This window comes from Bos indicus, chromosome X, assembly GCF_029378745.1.
Source record: "Bos indicus isolate NIAB-ARS_2022 breed Sahiwal x Tharparkar chromosome X, NIAB-ARS_B.indTharparkar_mat_pri_1.0, whole genome shotgun sequence".
NCBI lineage: Eukaryota > Metazoa > Chordata > Mammalia > Artiodactyla > Bovidae > Bos > Bos indicus.
In genome coordinates, this window is record NC_091789.1 from 113983488 (window position 1) to 114001471 (window position 17984).

At 39.1% G+C, this 17984-nt stretch overlaps 1 protein-coding gene and 1 pseudogene across 1 annotated transcript in view; both read left to right on the forward strand.

Annotated features, from left to right (window-relative positions):
- PRRG1 (proline rich and Gla domain 1) overlaps positions 1-17984 on the forward strand; it is a 143416-nt gene that overhangs the window by 35008 nt on the left and 90424 nt on the right. The window contains exon 2 of the mRNA XM_070784442.1: positions 16420-16472. Within this exon, the coding sequence (XP_070640543.1) occupies positions 16463-16472 (10 nt within the window). The 5' untranslated portion in view covers positions 16420-16462. The remainder of the gene's footprint in view (positions 1-16419; positions 16473-17984) is intronic.
- Positions 1-17984, forward strand: part of LOC139181338 (transcription factor E2F6 pseudogene) — a 68965-nt pseudogene that overhangs the window by 34989 nt on the left and 15992 nt on the right.

The following is a 17984-nucleotide window of genomic DNA, read 5'->3' on the forward strand; positions in this document are numbered from 1 at the left end:
CCAGTATTCTTGCCTGGGAAATCCCATGGACAGAGGAGCCTGGTGGGCTACAGTCCATGCAATTGCAGAGTCAAATACAAACTGAGCACGTGTGCACAGGTATATATAAATTACCATTTTTCCTCTCGAGATGTGTGATGTAATGGGATCACACTTACAGGTGATATACTTTTCTATTTGCAGAATGTTTACTGCTTTCTGTACTAGCACTGAACTGCTCTGAATTATTTAGTGCTAGTGCTAAGTCTCTTTCAGTTGGGTCTGACTCTTAGCAAGCCCATGGACTGTAGCCCACCAGGCTCCTCTGTCTGTGGGATTCTCCAGGCAAGAATACTGGAGTGGGTTTCCATTTCCTTCTCCAGGGGATCTTCCTGACCCAGGGATCAAACCCGCGTCTCTTGTCTCCTGCACTGGCAGATGGGTTATTTACTTCGAGCGCCACCTGGGAGGCTATATAATAGGGGTAACGCCCATCTGTGCCCCTTGTTTCCACAGAAAAGCTTTTCTGGACAGTGACTATGGTAACATAGTTGTTGAGTTATGTCCTATGTGTGCTGCACTTCCCATCAACCAAAACAAAGCAGATCCCACCCACATGCATTATCTTCATAATTGTTCTTCTCTTTTTGTCTCATGTCCACATTGAAAAGTTCCTTCTGCCTTACTGCTTTTCTTGTCTCTCTTTTCAAAACATTTCTAGATTTAGAAGAGTCATCTAACCATATTCCTGCTATTAGTTCTGTCTTTGCCCCCACTGGCTCTGTTCAGAGGTACTTGTTTTCACAATACTATAGAGAACCTATTGGCGGTTTAGTCATGTCCGACTCTTGTGATCTCAAGGACTGTAGCCCGCCAGGCTTCTCTGTCTGTGGGATTTTTCCAGGCAAGAATACTGGAGTGGGTTGCCATTTCCTTCTCCAAGGGATCTTCCCAACCCAGGGATTAAACTTGGGTCTCCTCATTGGATTCTTTACCAACTGAGCCACTAGGGAAGCTGTTGAGAAAATTATGGTATTTTGCTGATCTTAAAAGTAATATTTGCTTAAATAGGCAAAAGATTTGAAACAGGCACTTCACACAAGATGTCCAAATGGTCAATTAATGTAAAAAGAGTTGTTCAGTTTCACCAATCATCAGGAAGATGTGTGATGCAGTACCACGACCATTCACCAGAATAGCAAAGATGAAAAGGACAGTATCAGAAGTCAGCATGAATGTGGAGCAACTGGAGCCCTATTCTAGTACTGCTGAGAGTGTACAACCATACTGGAAAAGTGGTGATTAAGTAATGAGTAGAGCTGAGTATAAGCATGCCTATAAACCCATTAATTCCACTTTTTGGCATAGATGCAGAAATAGTTATAGATGTTCATAAAAAGACATGTACAAGAATGTTCATAGCACTATTTGTTGTAAACCTAAACTTGAGAAAACCCAAATGTCCATCAGTAGTAAAATGAATGCATTAATGGGGATATAGACCTAGGATGAAATTGGTAGTGAGAATGAATGAACTGTAACTACACAGAACAATATGGATGAATCTTATAAACATGATGCTGAGCAGAAGCCACATTCAAAAGAGCATACATTGTGATTCCACTTATACGAAGTTCAAAAACACTCAAATCTCATCTATGATGTAAGAAATCAGGCCAGAGGCACAAGGGGGGCTTCTGGAGTGCCAATAATGTTCTGTTCAGATCTGGGTACCGGTACATAGTTGTGCTCACTTTATGAAAATTCAACGAGGTATATACTTAGGATTTGTATACTTGCTGGGAGAAATATCAATAACCTCAGATATGCAGATGACACCACCCGTATGGCAGAAAGTGAAGAGGAACTAAAAAGCCTCTTGATGAAAGTGGAGAGTGAAAAAGTTGGCTTAAAGTTCAACATTCAGAAAATGAAGCTCATGGCATCCAGTCCCATCACTTCATGGGAAATAGATGGGGAATCAGTGGAAACAGTGGCTGACTTTATTTTTCTGGGCTCCAAAATCACTGCAGATGGTGACTGCAGCCATGAAATTAAAAGACGCTTACTCCTTGGAAGCAAAGTTATGACTAACCTAGACAGCATATTCAAAAGCAGAGACATTACTTTGCCAACAAAGGTTCGTCTAGTCAAGGCTATGGTTTTTCCTGTGGTCATGTATGGATGTGAGAGTTGGACTGTGAGGAAGGCTGAGCGCTGAAGAATTGATGCTTTTGAACTGTGGTGTTGGAGAAGACTCTTGAGAGTCCCTTGGACTGCAAGGAGATCCAACCAGTCCATTCTGAAGGAGATCAGCCCTGGAATTTCTTTAGAGGGAATGATGCTGAAGCTGAAACTCCAGTACTTTGGCCACCTCATGCGAAGAGTTGACTCATTGGAAAAGACTCTGATGCTGGGAGGGATTGGGGGCAAGAGGAGAAGGGGACGACAGAGGACGAGATGGCTGGATGGCATCACTGACTCGATGGACGTGAGTCTGAGTGAACTCCGGGAGTTGGTGATGGACCGGGAGGCCTGGCGTGCTGTGATTCATGGGGTCGCAAAGAGTCAGACACGACTGAGCAACTGATCTGATCTGATGTATGTGTGCTTTATTTTAATATTTTATATAAAAGAATAATAAGTACCATGTTATTTATCTACTGCTGCATAACAAATTATCCCAAAGCTTAGCAGTTTAATAATTATCTCACACAGTCAGAGTGTCATTGATCCAAGAGTAGCTAAGCTGGGCAGTTTTAGCTCAGTCTCTCTTACAAGGTTGCTTTCAACATGTCAGCTGGGGCCTGCAGTCATGTGAAGGCTCGAATGGGCCTGGAGGATCTGCTTCAAGGTGGCTTAGTCATCTACCTGTTGGCAGACATCTCAGTGAAAGCTGCTTATCTTAGCACAGGCTAGAAAAAAGAACAGATAACATTTATTTATTTGCTCATTTATTTCTAGCCTGGGATGGGGGCATGAATGATGGAGTTGCAGAGGGAACCCATGTTTTCATTACATTCTTCAGTCACATGGTCTCTGCTGTACCTTGGAAGACAAAGTCTGGAAGTTTTTCCTTTCTCTTTTTCTGACCCAAGCTTATCTTACATTTGAAGCCATGGGTGCAGAGTGGCTTAGCTACTTGTGGAGAAAATAGTTGATAAGGAAGTAAAGAAAGAAGGGGAAAAAAAAATGAACTCTTGGGAGAAATACAACTTGAAGTATCTAAAAAAATGTCATCCCACAACACTTGGGTTGAATTATTGATAATAAAGATATCAATAATACAGTTACAGAATTTAGAGGGTCAGCTACTTAATATACATAGTGGAGAAAATAGTTGGTTTCAGATCCCTGATGTTTCAGGTGGTGGCACAGTATCCAAGTGTAGATTTCTCTGGGGCATTTGAAATGACAGAAGTTAGGGGAAAGGTTAAGACTAGATAGATAGCTTTGTATTTCATTGGGTTTGAAGTGATAATTGAAACATTACTTTGGATGAAATAAATGATTTCTGTTAGGAAATCCCATTGACTTCATCAAGTGATTTACAGGGCATCTAGATTATTTGATGTCATCTGTGATGACTTCTTTTCATTCACTGAGGCACTTCTATAGCTTGAGCATGATTTATTTAGATAGTTACACCATTGTCTTTAATATTTTATTGTGTACTTGAAATACAAGTCCCACTATCATATAAAATTAATATCTCTGACTTAAAAGTTATTAGACAGTTGTCTAACTCTTCTTATTGATAGTGCTAGATCTTTATGTTTCAGTAATATTTATCCTGGGCTTACTTGGATTTCTTTTGACTTGTTGATTTATGGAAATTCAGTAAGCCATTTCCCAGTATACTCCTGGGACTGGCAGATAATGGCTTGTGTCTGTTTTATATGGCGCATGCTTTTTACACTTTTAAGTGGTTGAAAATTTTTTAAAGGAAATTTCACGACACACGAAAACGATATAAAATTTTAATTTCACTATCCAAAAATAAAGTTTTATTAAAACACAGCCTTCAGAATGGGAGAAAATAATAGCAAACGAAGTAACTGACAAAGAATTAATCTCAAAAATATAGAAGCAACTCCTGCAGCTCAATTCCAGAAAAATAAACGACCCAATCAAAAAATGGGCCAAAGAACCAAACAGACTTTTCTCCAAAGAAGACATACAGATGGTTAACAAACACATGAAAAAGATGCTCAACATCACTCATTATCAGAGAAATGCAAATCAAAACCACAATGAGGTACCATTTCATGCCAATCAGAATGGCTGCAATCCAAAAGTCTACAAGCAATAAATGCTGGAGAGGGTGTGGAGAAAAGGGAACCCTCTTACACTGTTGGTGGGAATGCAAACTAGTACAGCCACTATGGAGAACAGTGTGGAAATTCCTTAAAAAACTGGAAATAGAACTGCCATATGACCCAGGAATCCCACTGCTGGGCATACACACTGAGGAAACCAGAATTGAAAGAGACACGTGTACCCCAATGTTCATCGCAACACTGTTTATAATAGCCAGGACATGGAAGCAACCTAGATGTCCATCAGCAGACGAATGGATAAGAAAGCTGTGGTACATATACACAATGGAGTATTACTCTGCCATTAAAAAGAATACATTTGAATCAGTTCTAATGAGGTGGATGAAACTGGAACCTATTATACAGAGTGAAGTAAGCCAGAAAGAAAAACACCAATACAGTATACTAATGCATATATATGAAATTTAGAAAGATGGTAATGATAACCCTGTATGAGAGACAGCAAAAGAGACACAGATGTATAGAACAGTCTTTTGGACTCTGTGGGAGAGGGTGAGGGTGGGATGATTTGGGAGAATGGCATTGAAACATGTATATTATCATATGTGAAACAGATCACTAATCCAGGTTCGATGCATGATACAGGATGCTCGGGGCTGGTGCACTGGGATGACCCAGAGGGATGGGATGGGGAGAGAGGTGGGAGCAGGGTTCAGGATGGGGAACACATGTACACCCATGGCGGATTCATGTTGATGTATGGCAAAACCAATACAATGTTGTAAAGTAATTAGCCTCCAATTAAAATAAATATATTTTTAAAAAAAGAACACAGCCACACACAATTTCATTTCTGTGGCTGCTTTCGTGCTACAATAGCAAAGTCGAATAGTTTAAGCAGAGACCATATGGCCTGCAAAGCTCAACATTTACAGAAACAGTTTACAGAAAAAGTTTGGCCCTTTACAGAAAAAGTTTGCTGACCCCTGGTATACAACCAACAGTTATTGATAAACTACATTGATAAACTACTAAAAAACAAGTATTCAAAAAATGCTTGCCTGTTTACACAGATTTAAATAGTCCCTATCCTCCTTTCAGGCCTTATTTTTGTATCCTTGCTGTGCACCGCTATTTGTCACAATTTAGCATACTATACATTTTGCTTGTTTCAGTAAGCAAGCACAGGCTTCCACCCATCTAGGTTGTAACTTTCCTGAGGGCAGGGATTTTTATCGTTTTTATTTACTGCTGTCTTTCCAGCAACTAGGCACAGGGTAGAAACACAATATGTATTTGCATCGTCATAGTGTTTGTGGAATTGAAAAGAAGGTTGTGCTGCTGCTTTGTGTATATCACTGGGAGGAACAGCATTTATAAATATTTATATATACACATATACATTTTAACATTATTTTATATCATGATTTAGAATTGTATAATTATTAGTACTTAATATGTACATATTAAAATATATATCTTAACTTTATGTCAGTTATTTTATTTATACATTGAGGTTAATGGGCCTAGTGAAGTGAATGGTGTGGAGTAAGTACCCAAAGTTTGGAGCAGTTGAAGACTTCAGCCAGCTCTTCGGGAAGAGGCTGTTTTATGAAGAAGGGGCATTGTTTAGCACTGTTCCACAACATTTAGAATCCAAACTCTTTTTCAGGCAGTGAAGCCTTCTATGATTTGACTATTTCTTTCTCTAACCTCTTCTCTCTTTCTTACCACACCAAAGCCATGCTGAACTTTTTAAAGTTCCTCTATACCTTAAGCTCCTTTATGTATGGTCTTTTTAAAAATAAATTATTATGACCCCCTATAGACTCTAAGCTATATTAGGGCAGGGATCAAATCTGTCTTATTTACCATCAGCTCTGCAGTGCTTAGCAAAATTCTGACATTTAGAAGCAGTAACTAAAAATATGTTGAATGCCTATGTGTATGATTTACAGGTATGATTTAAAGAGCACTGGACTTGGTGTTGGAACCCCTCAGTTAAAATCCTGTGGAGTGTGTTCCAAATCTTAATCTGGATGCCAGTTAGAGCAGGTGTGTTTGTGAAGTCTTTGAGCTGTGCACGTATGAAAGTGTACCAAATTGATGTAAATGTGTTGATGAACTAAAAACAGCAATCCTGGGACTCTCCTCCTTACTGATGATGTGAACATGCATAAGTCAATTTCTTTGAAAGTTAGTTTTATCACTTATCAAAAGTTATTGTTGTGAGCACTCATGAGATGATATATATGGAATGGCTTTACTGTTGTAGATATATAACATATACCAGTAGAGTTTTTATTATTTGGAGGATGTGGAAGTGGAGAAGATGCAGAGGGGAAGCTCTGAGGAACCCGGTAGAGTAAACTCACCTCTTAAAGAAGGCCCTTCAGCAGCTCAAGAGAGTTGGGGCTTTAAGAGACATCATGAAGAGACAATGGATTTCCTCTCAACTCTAGAGTATGCCACAGGGCCCTTAGGCCCACTTACTCTTCAAAATCGAAAGGACTTTGGGGCTTGGGGAAGAGCAGGAGACTAGGACTGGCACAGCCTTTAGCAGGATGTCCAGAAATTAATGCAAGTATCTGAGTCCTCCACAGTAGAGGACAGGGAAATGATGGACCTACCTAATCAGCCATGAGAGAGCCATGTGGCTCAAAAATAAAACCGTCATCGAAGTGCTTCTCTACAAATTCAAATGTACCCTTCAGTGTTTCAGAACTAATAATCGAGTCTCAGAGGATTGCTGAAAGAAGAATCGCTACCAGGATTGGGAGTTTCCAGGCTCTGATTGTCACTGGAAGCTTGGGAAAAGAGGCACAAGCACATTTAAGGACAGCAAAAATGGCAAAGGAAGCTCATAAAGAACTGAGGGCACACATTCCAAACTTAAATAGGACATGCAACTGATGCTAAAACTTTAAAATCAACATTTTTAAAAATTCGGCTCATTAAATATATAGTATTCTACTCTCTGTCTTAAGTAGTAATATTTACACTTAATACTTACTTTGCCAACAAAGATCTGTCTAGTCAAGGCTATGGTTTTATCAGTAGTCATGTGTGGATGTGAGAGTTTGACTATAAAGAAAGCTGAGCACCGAAGAATTGATGCTTTTGAAGTGTGGTGTTGGAGAAGACACTTGAGAGTCTCTTGGACTGCGAGGAGATCCAGCCAGTCCATCCTAAAGGAAATCAGTCCTGAATATTCATTGGAAGGACTGATGTTGAAGCTGAAACTCCAATACTTTGGCCACCTAATGTGAAGAACTAACTCATTTGAAAAGACCCTGATGCTGGAAGGGATTGGGGGCAAGAGAAGAGGACAACAGAGGATGAGATGGCTGGATGGCATCACTGACTCAATGGACATGAGTCTGAGTAAACTCCTGGAGTTGGTGATGGACAGGGAGGCCTGGCGTGCTGCAGTCCATGGGGTCGCAAAGAGTTGGACACAACTGAGCAACTGAACTGAATGTATTGAACCAGATCGGCCACCAGAACTACACTGAACCAAGACATTTGGGGGAATGAAAATCTTTGTTACCCTCCTCACAGGTCCTGTTCACTGTTTATTTGTTGTTACATTGAACTGTTCTCATTTAATCTTCCCTCAAAGTCTGTGAAATTAGGGCTACCAATAATAATTGCATTATGGTTGAAAAAACGGAGGCTTGGAGAGGTTAAATCCCTTGCCCAAGGCCACATAGCTAGTAATTGGCAGGGCAGTCTCAAACCTGGAACACATGGTGGCAAAGCTCACACTCTGACCTGGTGGTGGAACCCTTGTCAGGAATGTGTGAAACCTGCCATTATTTAAGAGGCCACAGTTCTGGAAATTTGCTCAGTGCCAGAATGCCTGCCTGATATAAGAAATTAATACCACAGAGAAGAAATCCCGAAAACTGTAGACTTAATGAATCTTACTTGAACGTGCAGGAAGAAAGTAGTAGCATCTGTAACGTTGTTACTGGACTGTAAGCTCCAGAAAAGCAGATAATGTTTCTTTCATTTGCCATGTTTCTCTGAAGCAGGGTTTCTTAACTTGGATATTGTTGACATTTTGGATCAGATAATTCTGTGTTGTGGGGGACTGTTCTGAAAACTGTGGAATGTTTAGCAGTATCCTTGGCTTCCTCTACCTCTGAGATGTTAGTAGCATCCCTCCCCAGTTTTAACAAGCAAAAATATCTTTCATGTGTGTGCGCTCAGTTGTGTCCGACTCTTTGCAGCCCCAAGGACTGTAGCCCATGAGGCTCCTCTGTCCATGGGATTTTTCAGGCAAGAATACTGCTGTGGGTCGCCATTTCCTCCTCCAGGGGATCTTCCCAACCCAGGGATCAAACCTGTGTCTCCTGCATTGGCAGGTGAATTCTTTACCACTGCGCCAGCCTCTCAAATATCTGTAGATAATGTCAAACGTCTCTTGGGGAGAAAATTACCTTCAGTTGAGAACAACTGCCCTTTTAAAGAGTAGAACAGCACCTGGTAAGTAAAAGACCCCCATTATTTTTTTAATTGACTGAAGATAGGAATGAACAATGTTCCACAAAGTAAACAAAATGACTAGAGCAAACCTTGAAAAAGTTTTTGAACTTTAACAGTTATGTATTTTTATATGCATTAGCAAAAACATTGAATTTGTGATTTCACATAGTGTTTTACAGGATAAGGCTAAAGTGAACAGTGAAGTTTAAAAAAATGACTTCATTGAAGGAAATCTGAAGTGAAGACAATAAATGCATTTAGCAAAAATCAATAAATCAACTAAGGTGGTATGTAAGTGACTGAAGTATGATTCATTGATCTATATAGTAAGGAAAACTTAGGCAAAAAGAGTGTCCTAAACATACTTGGTATGAGAGCCTCCCCTAAGTCTGGCCACTAGAGCTCTCATTGGGAATGATCTGGTGTCCTGCACAACCTAGACGCAGATGTAGAAGACAAATTACTTACCCTCTGAAAAGTGCAGTCTGATGGACACTGTAAGGTATGCACATCTGTACAAGATAGCACCTAAGTTCCACATTGTCTTAGTTCAAAGGAAAAGAGATGACTTCCTGTTCGTGGAATGAGGAATGGCTTCACTACCAATAGTGAGGGATGAATGGGATTTTAGTAGGTATGGATAATGTAGAGAAGAGCAGAGGCATAGAATTGGAACAGTTTAAAGCATACTTTTGGGATGAGTAGAGGCCGGTTTGGCTGGAATGTAGGGTGACTGCTGATGAAGGTGGAACCTGCTTATTGAGAATGTTTAATACCAGGCTGGGTAAACCCATGGAACAGTGATTTTTATTTAGATTTGTTAATGTCTGGCTAAAAGCTGCTTTATTGTTGTTTTTACGTATGTTGTCATTACTTTAAGATATTAGCATTGATGTATGGCAAAACCAATACAATACTGTAAAGTAATTAGCCTCCAATTAAAATAAATTAATTTTAAAAAAAGAAAAAAAAAAGAAATTAGCTTAACCCTGGCAACAGGAGAAGCAGAGTAGTAACCTGGGACTGGGGGAATCCAGGGTTTATTGTCAGTAGGCGGTAAACTCCATACCTCTGTCAGGAAATTGTCTTCTTTAAAACAAAATTCGGGTCTTTGGAAGTTTATTGCTGGAACACTAGGTGAGTCAACTGACGGTTACCTCCTTGGTTTCATCTTCCCCTGGAAGAGAGTTGCCTCTGAAACCTGTTCTCTCCACTGTGTTGACCTCTGGAGAGGCCAATCCTCTTGAAAGTCCTGGCTTAGGCCTGAAAGCCTTTTGTGGTTCCCCGAACACAACTGAGAAAGACTTGATTCTTTGCAAAAAGACTATTAAATATTAAAGAACAAACAGGAAATAAAGTACAAGAAGTCTTGCCAGTCAAATCTCCTCTTTTCCATACTGCCGCCACTCAGAACTTCTTGAAATCCAAGTGTAGCCACGTGGCTCCCCGGCTTAACACTTGAATAGCTTCTCGTCTCTACAGGGGTTGCATTTTAGTGTATTTACTGTCATGCGGTTTTTTCTAGAGTGAGAAAAGTTTTGTGATTCTCTCTACATAATGCTTATTTTATGTGTCCGACTTAAAGGAGTCTTTTAAGGAGGATTTAAAATTGAGTTGATACCGGGAAGGGTGAAGGACCTTCCTGTGAATATGTAGGCGAGTTCAGCTCTTCCCCAAAGCCTTCTCAGAATAGCTAATCAGAAGGGTCAGGGCTCACTAACCTCTGCTTTCCGATGACGTTTCTAGGCTCCCTCAAGGAGAAATCCCAGTAAGTGGGACTACAGCCCTCTATGTCAATTCACCCTGAAGACTTTGGCCCTAACCCATTTTATATATTAGTGTTCTGCATAAGATTTTGCGAGTGTGACCTGCTGCTTTAAGTAAAAGGTGGAGTGAGGAAAAATCATTAGATGATTTCTCAAGTTCCTTTTGACTCCAAAATACTGTGCGAATTAACCCCCTTGACTTCTTTCTGGATTCACTGTTACTTTTGTTCTGTACAATTAAAGCCTTGTTAGATAGTAATGAAATCTCAGAGCTAAAAGAGGTTTTAGCAGTTATCTTCTGTGGGTTCCCAAACTGAGCTCACAAGAATAGAACTCCTAAGAAATACTGATTGCTTATGAAAAGGATTGTATAGCCAAATACATGGAGAGAGTATACTTTTGTCACATTGCTTATTAGCATTTTTAAGGCTCTGAAAAGTTTTATAATAAACCCATTTAACCTTAAGATAGCATTTCTTCCATTTATTTGATCAGAGCCTTGTTTTTGAATAATGCACCTTTTAACATTCTGTGGACATCAACTTGGGAAACATTCATCTAATTCTGCTCCTTCCTTTTGCAAGGAACTTGAGATAGAAATAATTTTCCAGTGTTGTACAACTCGTTATCAGGTTTCAGTCATGTATTTATTCCCTGAGTGTCCCTATTTCATATAGACTTAATTTCTTTCTTTCCCAGCTTTATTTGAGATATAATTGATATATAACATTGTATAAGTTAAAGTTGTACAATGTGATGATTTGATTCATAAATATATTGTGAAATGAAAGCCACAATAAAGGTTAGTTAGCTGATCCATCACCTCACATAGTTAGAATTTTTTGTGTGATGTATTGAGAACTTTTAAGGTCTACTTGTTTAGCATTTTTCAAGTATACAGTAAGTATTGATAACTGTAATCATCATACTGTATATTACGTCCCCAGAAATTACTCATCTTAAAATTGGAAGTTTGTACCTTTTGACCATCTTCACCCATTCTTACCACCACCCCTGCCCCACCCCTTGCCACCACCATTCTACTCTCTATTTTTGTAAGTTTTTTTTTTTTTTTTCAGAGTCTACACAGAAGTGAGATTATACAGTATTTGTTTTTTGGGGTCTGCCTTATTTCACTTAGCCTAATGCTCTCAAAGATTCGTCCGTGTTGTCACAGATGTTAGAATTCCCTTTCTTATGACTAATAATATTCCTGTGTGTGTGCTTGCACGTGCATTTCTTTATCTCTTCACCTGTTGATAGACATTCAGGTATTTCCATGTCTCAAATATTATAAATGATGCTGCAGTGAACATGGTGGTGCAGGAATCTCTTCAAGATAGTGATTTCTTTTCCTTCACCTATATACCCCAAAGAGGAATTGCTGGATCACATGTTATTTCTGTTTTTTATTTTCTTGAGGAACTTTCATACTCCTTTCTCCAGTGGCTGTATGAGGTTAAATTTGCATTAGCAGTGTCCAAGGGTTCCCTTTTCTCCATATTCTCAGTAGCATTTGTTCTCTCTCATCTTTCTGTAAGTAGGCATAGTAACAGGTGTGAGGTGTGATGTTCCATTGTATTTTTGTAATGTATTTTTAACTGGAGGATAATTGCTTTACAATATTGCGTTATCTTCTGCCATACAACAACGTGAATCAGCCATAAGTATACATATGTCCCCTCCCTCTTGAACCAACTCCCCCACCCCTCATTGTGGTTTGATTTGCATTTCTCTCAGGATTAGTGATGTTGAACACCTTTTCATGTACCTGTTGGCCATTTGTGTATTTTCTTTTGAAAGATGTTTATTTAGATCCATTGCCCATTTTAAAATTTGATTGTTTTCTGCTGTTGAGTTGTATAAGTTCATTGTATATTTTGAATATTAACCATTTGTTGGATATGTGGTTTGCAGATAAACTCTCCCATTCCTTTGGTTGCCTTTTCATTTTGTTGATCATTTCTTTTCTATACAGAAGCTTCTAAGATTGATGTAGTCTCATTAATTTGTGATTTTTTTACCTGTTTTTTCCCCTTTGTTTTCTTCTAGGAATTTTTATGAGTTCAAGTCTTACATTTAAGTCTTTAGTTCATTTAAAGTTAATTTTTGTCCATGGTGTAAGGGAGGAGGTCCATTTTCAATTTTTTTAATGTGAATATCTAGTTTTCCCAGAATCATTTGTTAAAGACACTGTTTTTTCCCCATTGAGTGTTTTTGGCTCCCTTGTCATATATTAGTTGACTTTATATGCTTGGATTTATTTCTGGACTCAGGATTCTGTTTTTTCAGTCTATTTGTCTTTTTTTTATGCTAGTACTTCTAGGTTGTTTAATTTGTTGGTGGGTAATTGTTCATAGTAGTCTCATGATCATTTCTATTTATTTGGATCTTCATTTTTTTCATTGGTCTAGCTAAAAATTTGTCAGTTTTGTTCATCTGTTCAATGAACCAACTTTTAGTTTTGTTAATCTTTTCTGTTGCTTTCCTATTCTTTATTTCTTTCTGCTCTAATATTTAGTATTTAATTCCTCTACTAATTCTGGGCTTAGTTTGTTCTTCTTTTACTAATTTCTTTATGGCTAAAGTTCGGTTGTTCTTTTGAGATCTTCTTTTTTCTTTTATAAATTTACCACTATAAACTTTTTAGAACTACTTTGGTTGCATCTGATGGGTTTTCTTGTATTGTATTTCAGTTTTTGTATGTCTCAAGATTTGTTTTATTTACCTTTTGATTTCTCTTCTTTGGTCCATTGGTTGGTCAGGAAGATGTTGTTTAATTTCCATGTACTTAATTTTTTTCTTGCTTTCCTCTAGTTATTGATTACTAACTTCATAACATTGTATTTGTAAAAGATGCTTGATATAATTTCTGCCTTCTTGAATTTGTTGAAACTTATTTTTTGGCCTACCATATGATCAATCCTAGAAAAAGTTTATTCTTGTGAAAAATGTGTATTCTGCTACTGTTGGATGGAATGCTCTCTGTCTGATCTATTTAGTCTGTAGTGTAGTTAAAATCCACTGTTTCCTGATTGATTCTCTATTTGGATGATGCATCCATTGTTGAGAGTGGGATATTAAAGTCAGCACATGTTACTGTATTGCTGTTTGTTTCTCATTTTATTTGTAGTAGTACTTGCTTTATATATTTAAGTGCATCTAACATTAGGCTCATAAGCATTTACAGTTGTTATATTTTCTTGATGAAATTGACTCCTTTTTCTTTATATAATGGCCTTCTTTTGTCTCTCATGACCATATTTAGCTTAAAGTCTACCTTGTCTGATCTAAGTATAGTTATCCCTGCTTTCTTTTGGTTTCTACTTGCTTGGAATATCTATTTCCATCCCTTCGCTTCATTTTATATGTGTCCTTAAAAGTAAAGTAAATCTCTTGTAGACAGCATATCATTGAAATCTTATTTTTTATCCACTCAGCCATGCTGTTTTTGATTGGAGAATTTAACCCATTTACATTTAAAGTAATTATTGCTAGATATTACCATTTTATTCTGTTGAATTCTTCAGTTATTGTATTCCTCAGCTCTAAGATTTCTGTTTTTCAGAAAGAGACTCACAGACTTAGAGAACAAACTTATGGTTGGGGGGAAGGAAAGGATGGAGGGATAGTTAAGGAGTTTGGGATGGACATGTACACATTACTAGTCTTAAAATGGATAACCAACCAGGACCTACTGTATAGGATATGGAACTCTCCTCAATGTTATGTGGCAGCCTGGATGGGAAGGGAGTTTGTGGAAGAATGGATACATGTGTATGTATGGCTGTGTTCCTTTGCTGTTCATTGAAACTATCACAACATTGTTTGTTAATTGGCTATACCCCAATACAAAATAAAAAGTTAAAAAAAAAAAAAAAAAACAGTGGACACTTCTATCAACCCCCAAAAGATCCTGTTTTTTTGTTTTGTTTTTTTTTTATGGTTTCTGTTTACTTCTTTAACCTTTTGTTTTGTTCATGTGCTATTGTCCTGATTTTCTTTAGTTGTCCATGTGTTCTTGTAGTTCACTGAAAGTTCTTTAAGAGAATTTTTCTGAATTCTTTTTCAGATAGCTTATAGACCTCTGTTTCATTAGTGTCAGTTGTTGTAACTTTTAGTTTCTTTTGGTGATGTCATGTTTAACTGTTTCCTGATTCCTTGCATTGGTGTCTGTTCATTTGTTTAAGCAATCTCCTCCTCCAGACTTTACAGGTTCGCTTCTGTAGAGAAAGACCTTCACCACTCATGATAGCTTTCAGCTGTGGGTCAGCTGATAGCTTCCACAGTCAGCAGGGCTTGCACTTGGAGTCTCATTGGGTGAGGCCATTGCCTATGCTCTGAGGTTGGGGGAAATGCCACTGACTGGGCTCCACTGTTGGGTAGGCCTATTGGCTGGGCTCCAAGTTCAAGCAGAACTACTAGGTGACCATCTCCCTGTTTGGGTGGGGCTACCAGTTTTGCTCAGCAGTGAGATGGGACCACTATCTGAGTTCTGATATCACCTCCAGTTGGGTAAGGTCCCAGACTGTGTTTGTTGGTAGGGTGGTGCCACCAGTTCAATTCCATGATTGAGCAGGACTATGGGTTGGTTCAGCAGTCACGCCTTGTTGTGTGGGATCTCAGACTGCACTCCACAACCCAATGGTACTGCTGGCTGGATTTTATGTTTAAGCAGGGCCCCAGGCAGGACAGAGTGTTTTTACATGGCTTCAGGTTGTGCTTCAGGATTAGGTGGGGCCACAGACACTGCCATGAAGTTGAACAAGGCTGCATGCTGCTGAGCTTCCTTGTTGGGTGGGACCGCAAGCTACCCTTCTTCATTGGACAAGATTACTAGCTGGGCTTCCTGCATGGGCAAGACCACAGGCTGTTCCCAGCAAGTGAGCCGGGCCATAGGCTGGGCTCCTCAGCTTATCATGGTTGTAAGGCTGGGCTCCTCAGCTTATCATGGTTGTAAGGCTAGGCTCCTGTGTTTGTTGGTAGGGTGTAGGAGTAGGTTGGGAGTGTAGGCTCGGCTCTGCCTCTCTAGCAGTCCCATAGGCTGGGTTCTCCTGTTGCCCAGGGTTACTCTTCCAGCTCCCTGGTTTTGACATTACTCTCCTCTATATGTTTGACTTAAGCAGGTTACATATTCCTTAACATAGTGATAAATTATGTCTTAGAATTGTGCCTCTCTGGTGCTTAGCTCCATATTGGGAATTTGACAAGTGAACAGTAAATGTGTGGTAGTTTTGTGATTAAACCCTGTAAGAAAATGAAGCCATTGTGGTATAAATTAGCTTCTGTGTGTGTGTATTTTCCTAAAGAAACAGAATTGCTGCTCCTCCATGCATACCTGCATTTGCAGTATGTATTTTTCTCCTCCAAAGTTTCTGTTGTCAGTAGCTCATAGTTATTATTGATTCATGCTGTTTACTGGTAGTAACTCTGTGGGCTGCTTTGCCGGAGGGATAATTTGATTAGAGGTACTGCTGTTTGACACCATTCAGGAAAATGTTACACTGTAAAGGGTATTGGATTTGTCACAGAGTGACACTGAAGAGAAACCGGGGATAGACAGGCTAATAACACACTAGCCTTGTTATTAAAATTGAGCCTTTTGGCATTTTTGTCCACCTTTTTTTTGTTGATATCCCTGCTTTCCTATGAAAGAAGCATGTGACCACTTTGATGACTTTTATTTGGCAAGGGCAGAAACTAATGCCAGATAAACAAGGTCATAGCCAACTGATATGGAGCCCATGTGTTCCAGAATACTGTGTTTCCATCTTCTGAGGTTAGATATCAGCTTTATTTATATAAGGGGGAAAGATTGGAAAGCACTGAAATGAAATGCTCATGTTGACAACATCAGTTTTAATGGAACTTGAATCTGACTGTGTGTGTGCTGTCTTTTGCAGAGGGACTCATCATCCAAGGATCTACCAGAGACCACAGGAAAACATGGGGAGAAGTAAGTCTCTCTTCACTTTTAAATAATTTAGATTCTCTCTACAGTAATCCACTATATACAGGAAATTAGATTTGCAACTCAAAGTTTTTTTTTCTTTTGTGGACAACTAAATTGTGTTTCTGGTTAGTGTTAGAAAGGTTTTGTCTGAAGCAGTGCTGTGCAGAGACAGGTTGCTCACTGGAAAGAGTTTTCCTCCCCCACACCACTCCCCCACCCCTGCTCTTTTCTGAACATCTCTTAGTACAGGGAGAGAAGGCTCAAACTTGATATTATATAAACCTGCCCTAATCTTTGCTTCTTTACAACTCTTAGCAAAATTGCTCACATGCTGCTAATGATTTCTAAGGCCTTATTGATAATAACATAAACAACAATATGATTGAACTATGCAACTAATGATAATAGGGGAAAAAATCACCTGTGAGGTTGACTTAAATGGCTTTGGTTGCCTGTAAAGTGTTAAAGACTGGAAATAAGACCCATTAAATCAATTCTTTTTGTCCATTTTTCATTTCTCATAAGGCTGTTATATGGGCAGTTGACAACAGACAAATTTAAGGTTATTTCTTTGTTAACCAGCCACTGCAGTGACCTGATGATAAATTCTAATCAACATAGGTCATGAAATCTGATGTTATAAAGGACCTCAAAGGAAGAGTTGGTGTTGGGTATTATAATGAGAAGAGTACTTGGCAGAGAGAGTCAGAGTCCTGAATTCAAGTTCTACCTCTACTGTTTTGATCAAATCCTGTCATTGCTCTAAACTTGTCTGTTCATCTCTGTTCAGTTCAGTTCAGTTGTTCAGTCGTGTCCAACTCTGTGACCCCAGCACAGAGTGCTGAAGCACACCAGGCTTCCCTGTCCATCACCAACTCCTGGAGCTTACTCAAACTCATGCCCATCGACTTGATGATGCCATCCAACCACCTCATCCTCTGTTGTCCCCTTCTCCTCCCACCTTCAATCTTTCCCAGCATCAGGATCTTTTCCAATGAGTCAGTTCTTCACATCAGGTGGCCAAAATATTGGCGTTTCAGCTTCAGCATCAGTCCTTCCGATGAATATTCAGAACTGGTTTCCTTTAGGATAGACTGGTTGGATCTCCACACAGTCCAAGGGACTCTCAAGAGTCTTCTCCAACACCACAGTTCAAAAGCATCAATTCTTTGGCACTCAGCTTTCTTTATAGTCCAAATCTCACATCCATACATGACTACTGGAAAAACCATAACTTTGACTATGTGGACTTTGGTTGGCAAAGTAATATCTCTGCTTTTTAGTATGCTGTCTGGGTTGGTCATAGTTTTTCTTCCAAAGAGGAAGCATATTCTCATTTCATGGCTGTAATCACCATCTGCAGTGATTTTGGAGCCCCCCAAAGTAAAGTCTCTCACTGTTTCCATTGTTTCCTCATCTATTTGCCATGAAGTGATGGAACCGGATGCCATGATCTTAGTTTTCTGAATGTTGAGCTTTAAGCCAGTTTTTTCACTCTCTTCTTTCACTTTCATC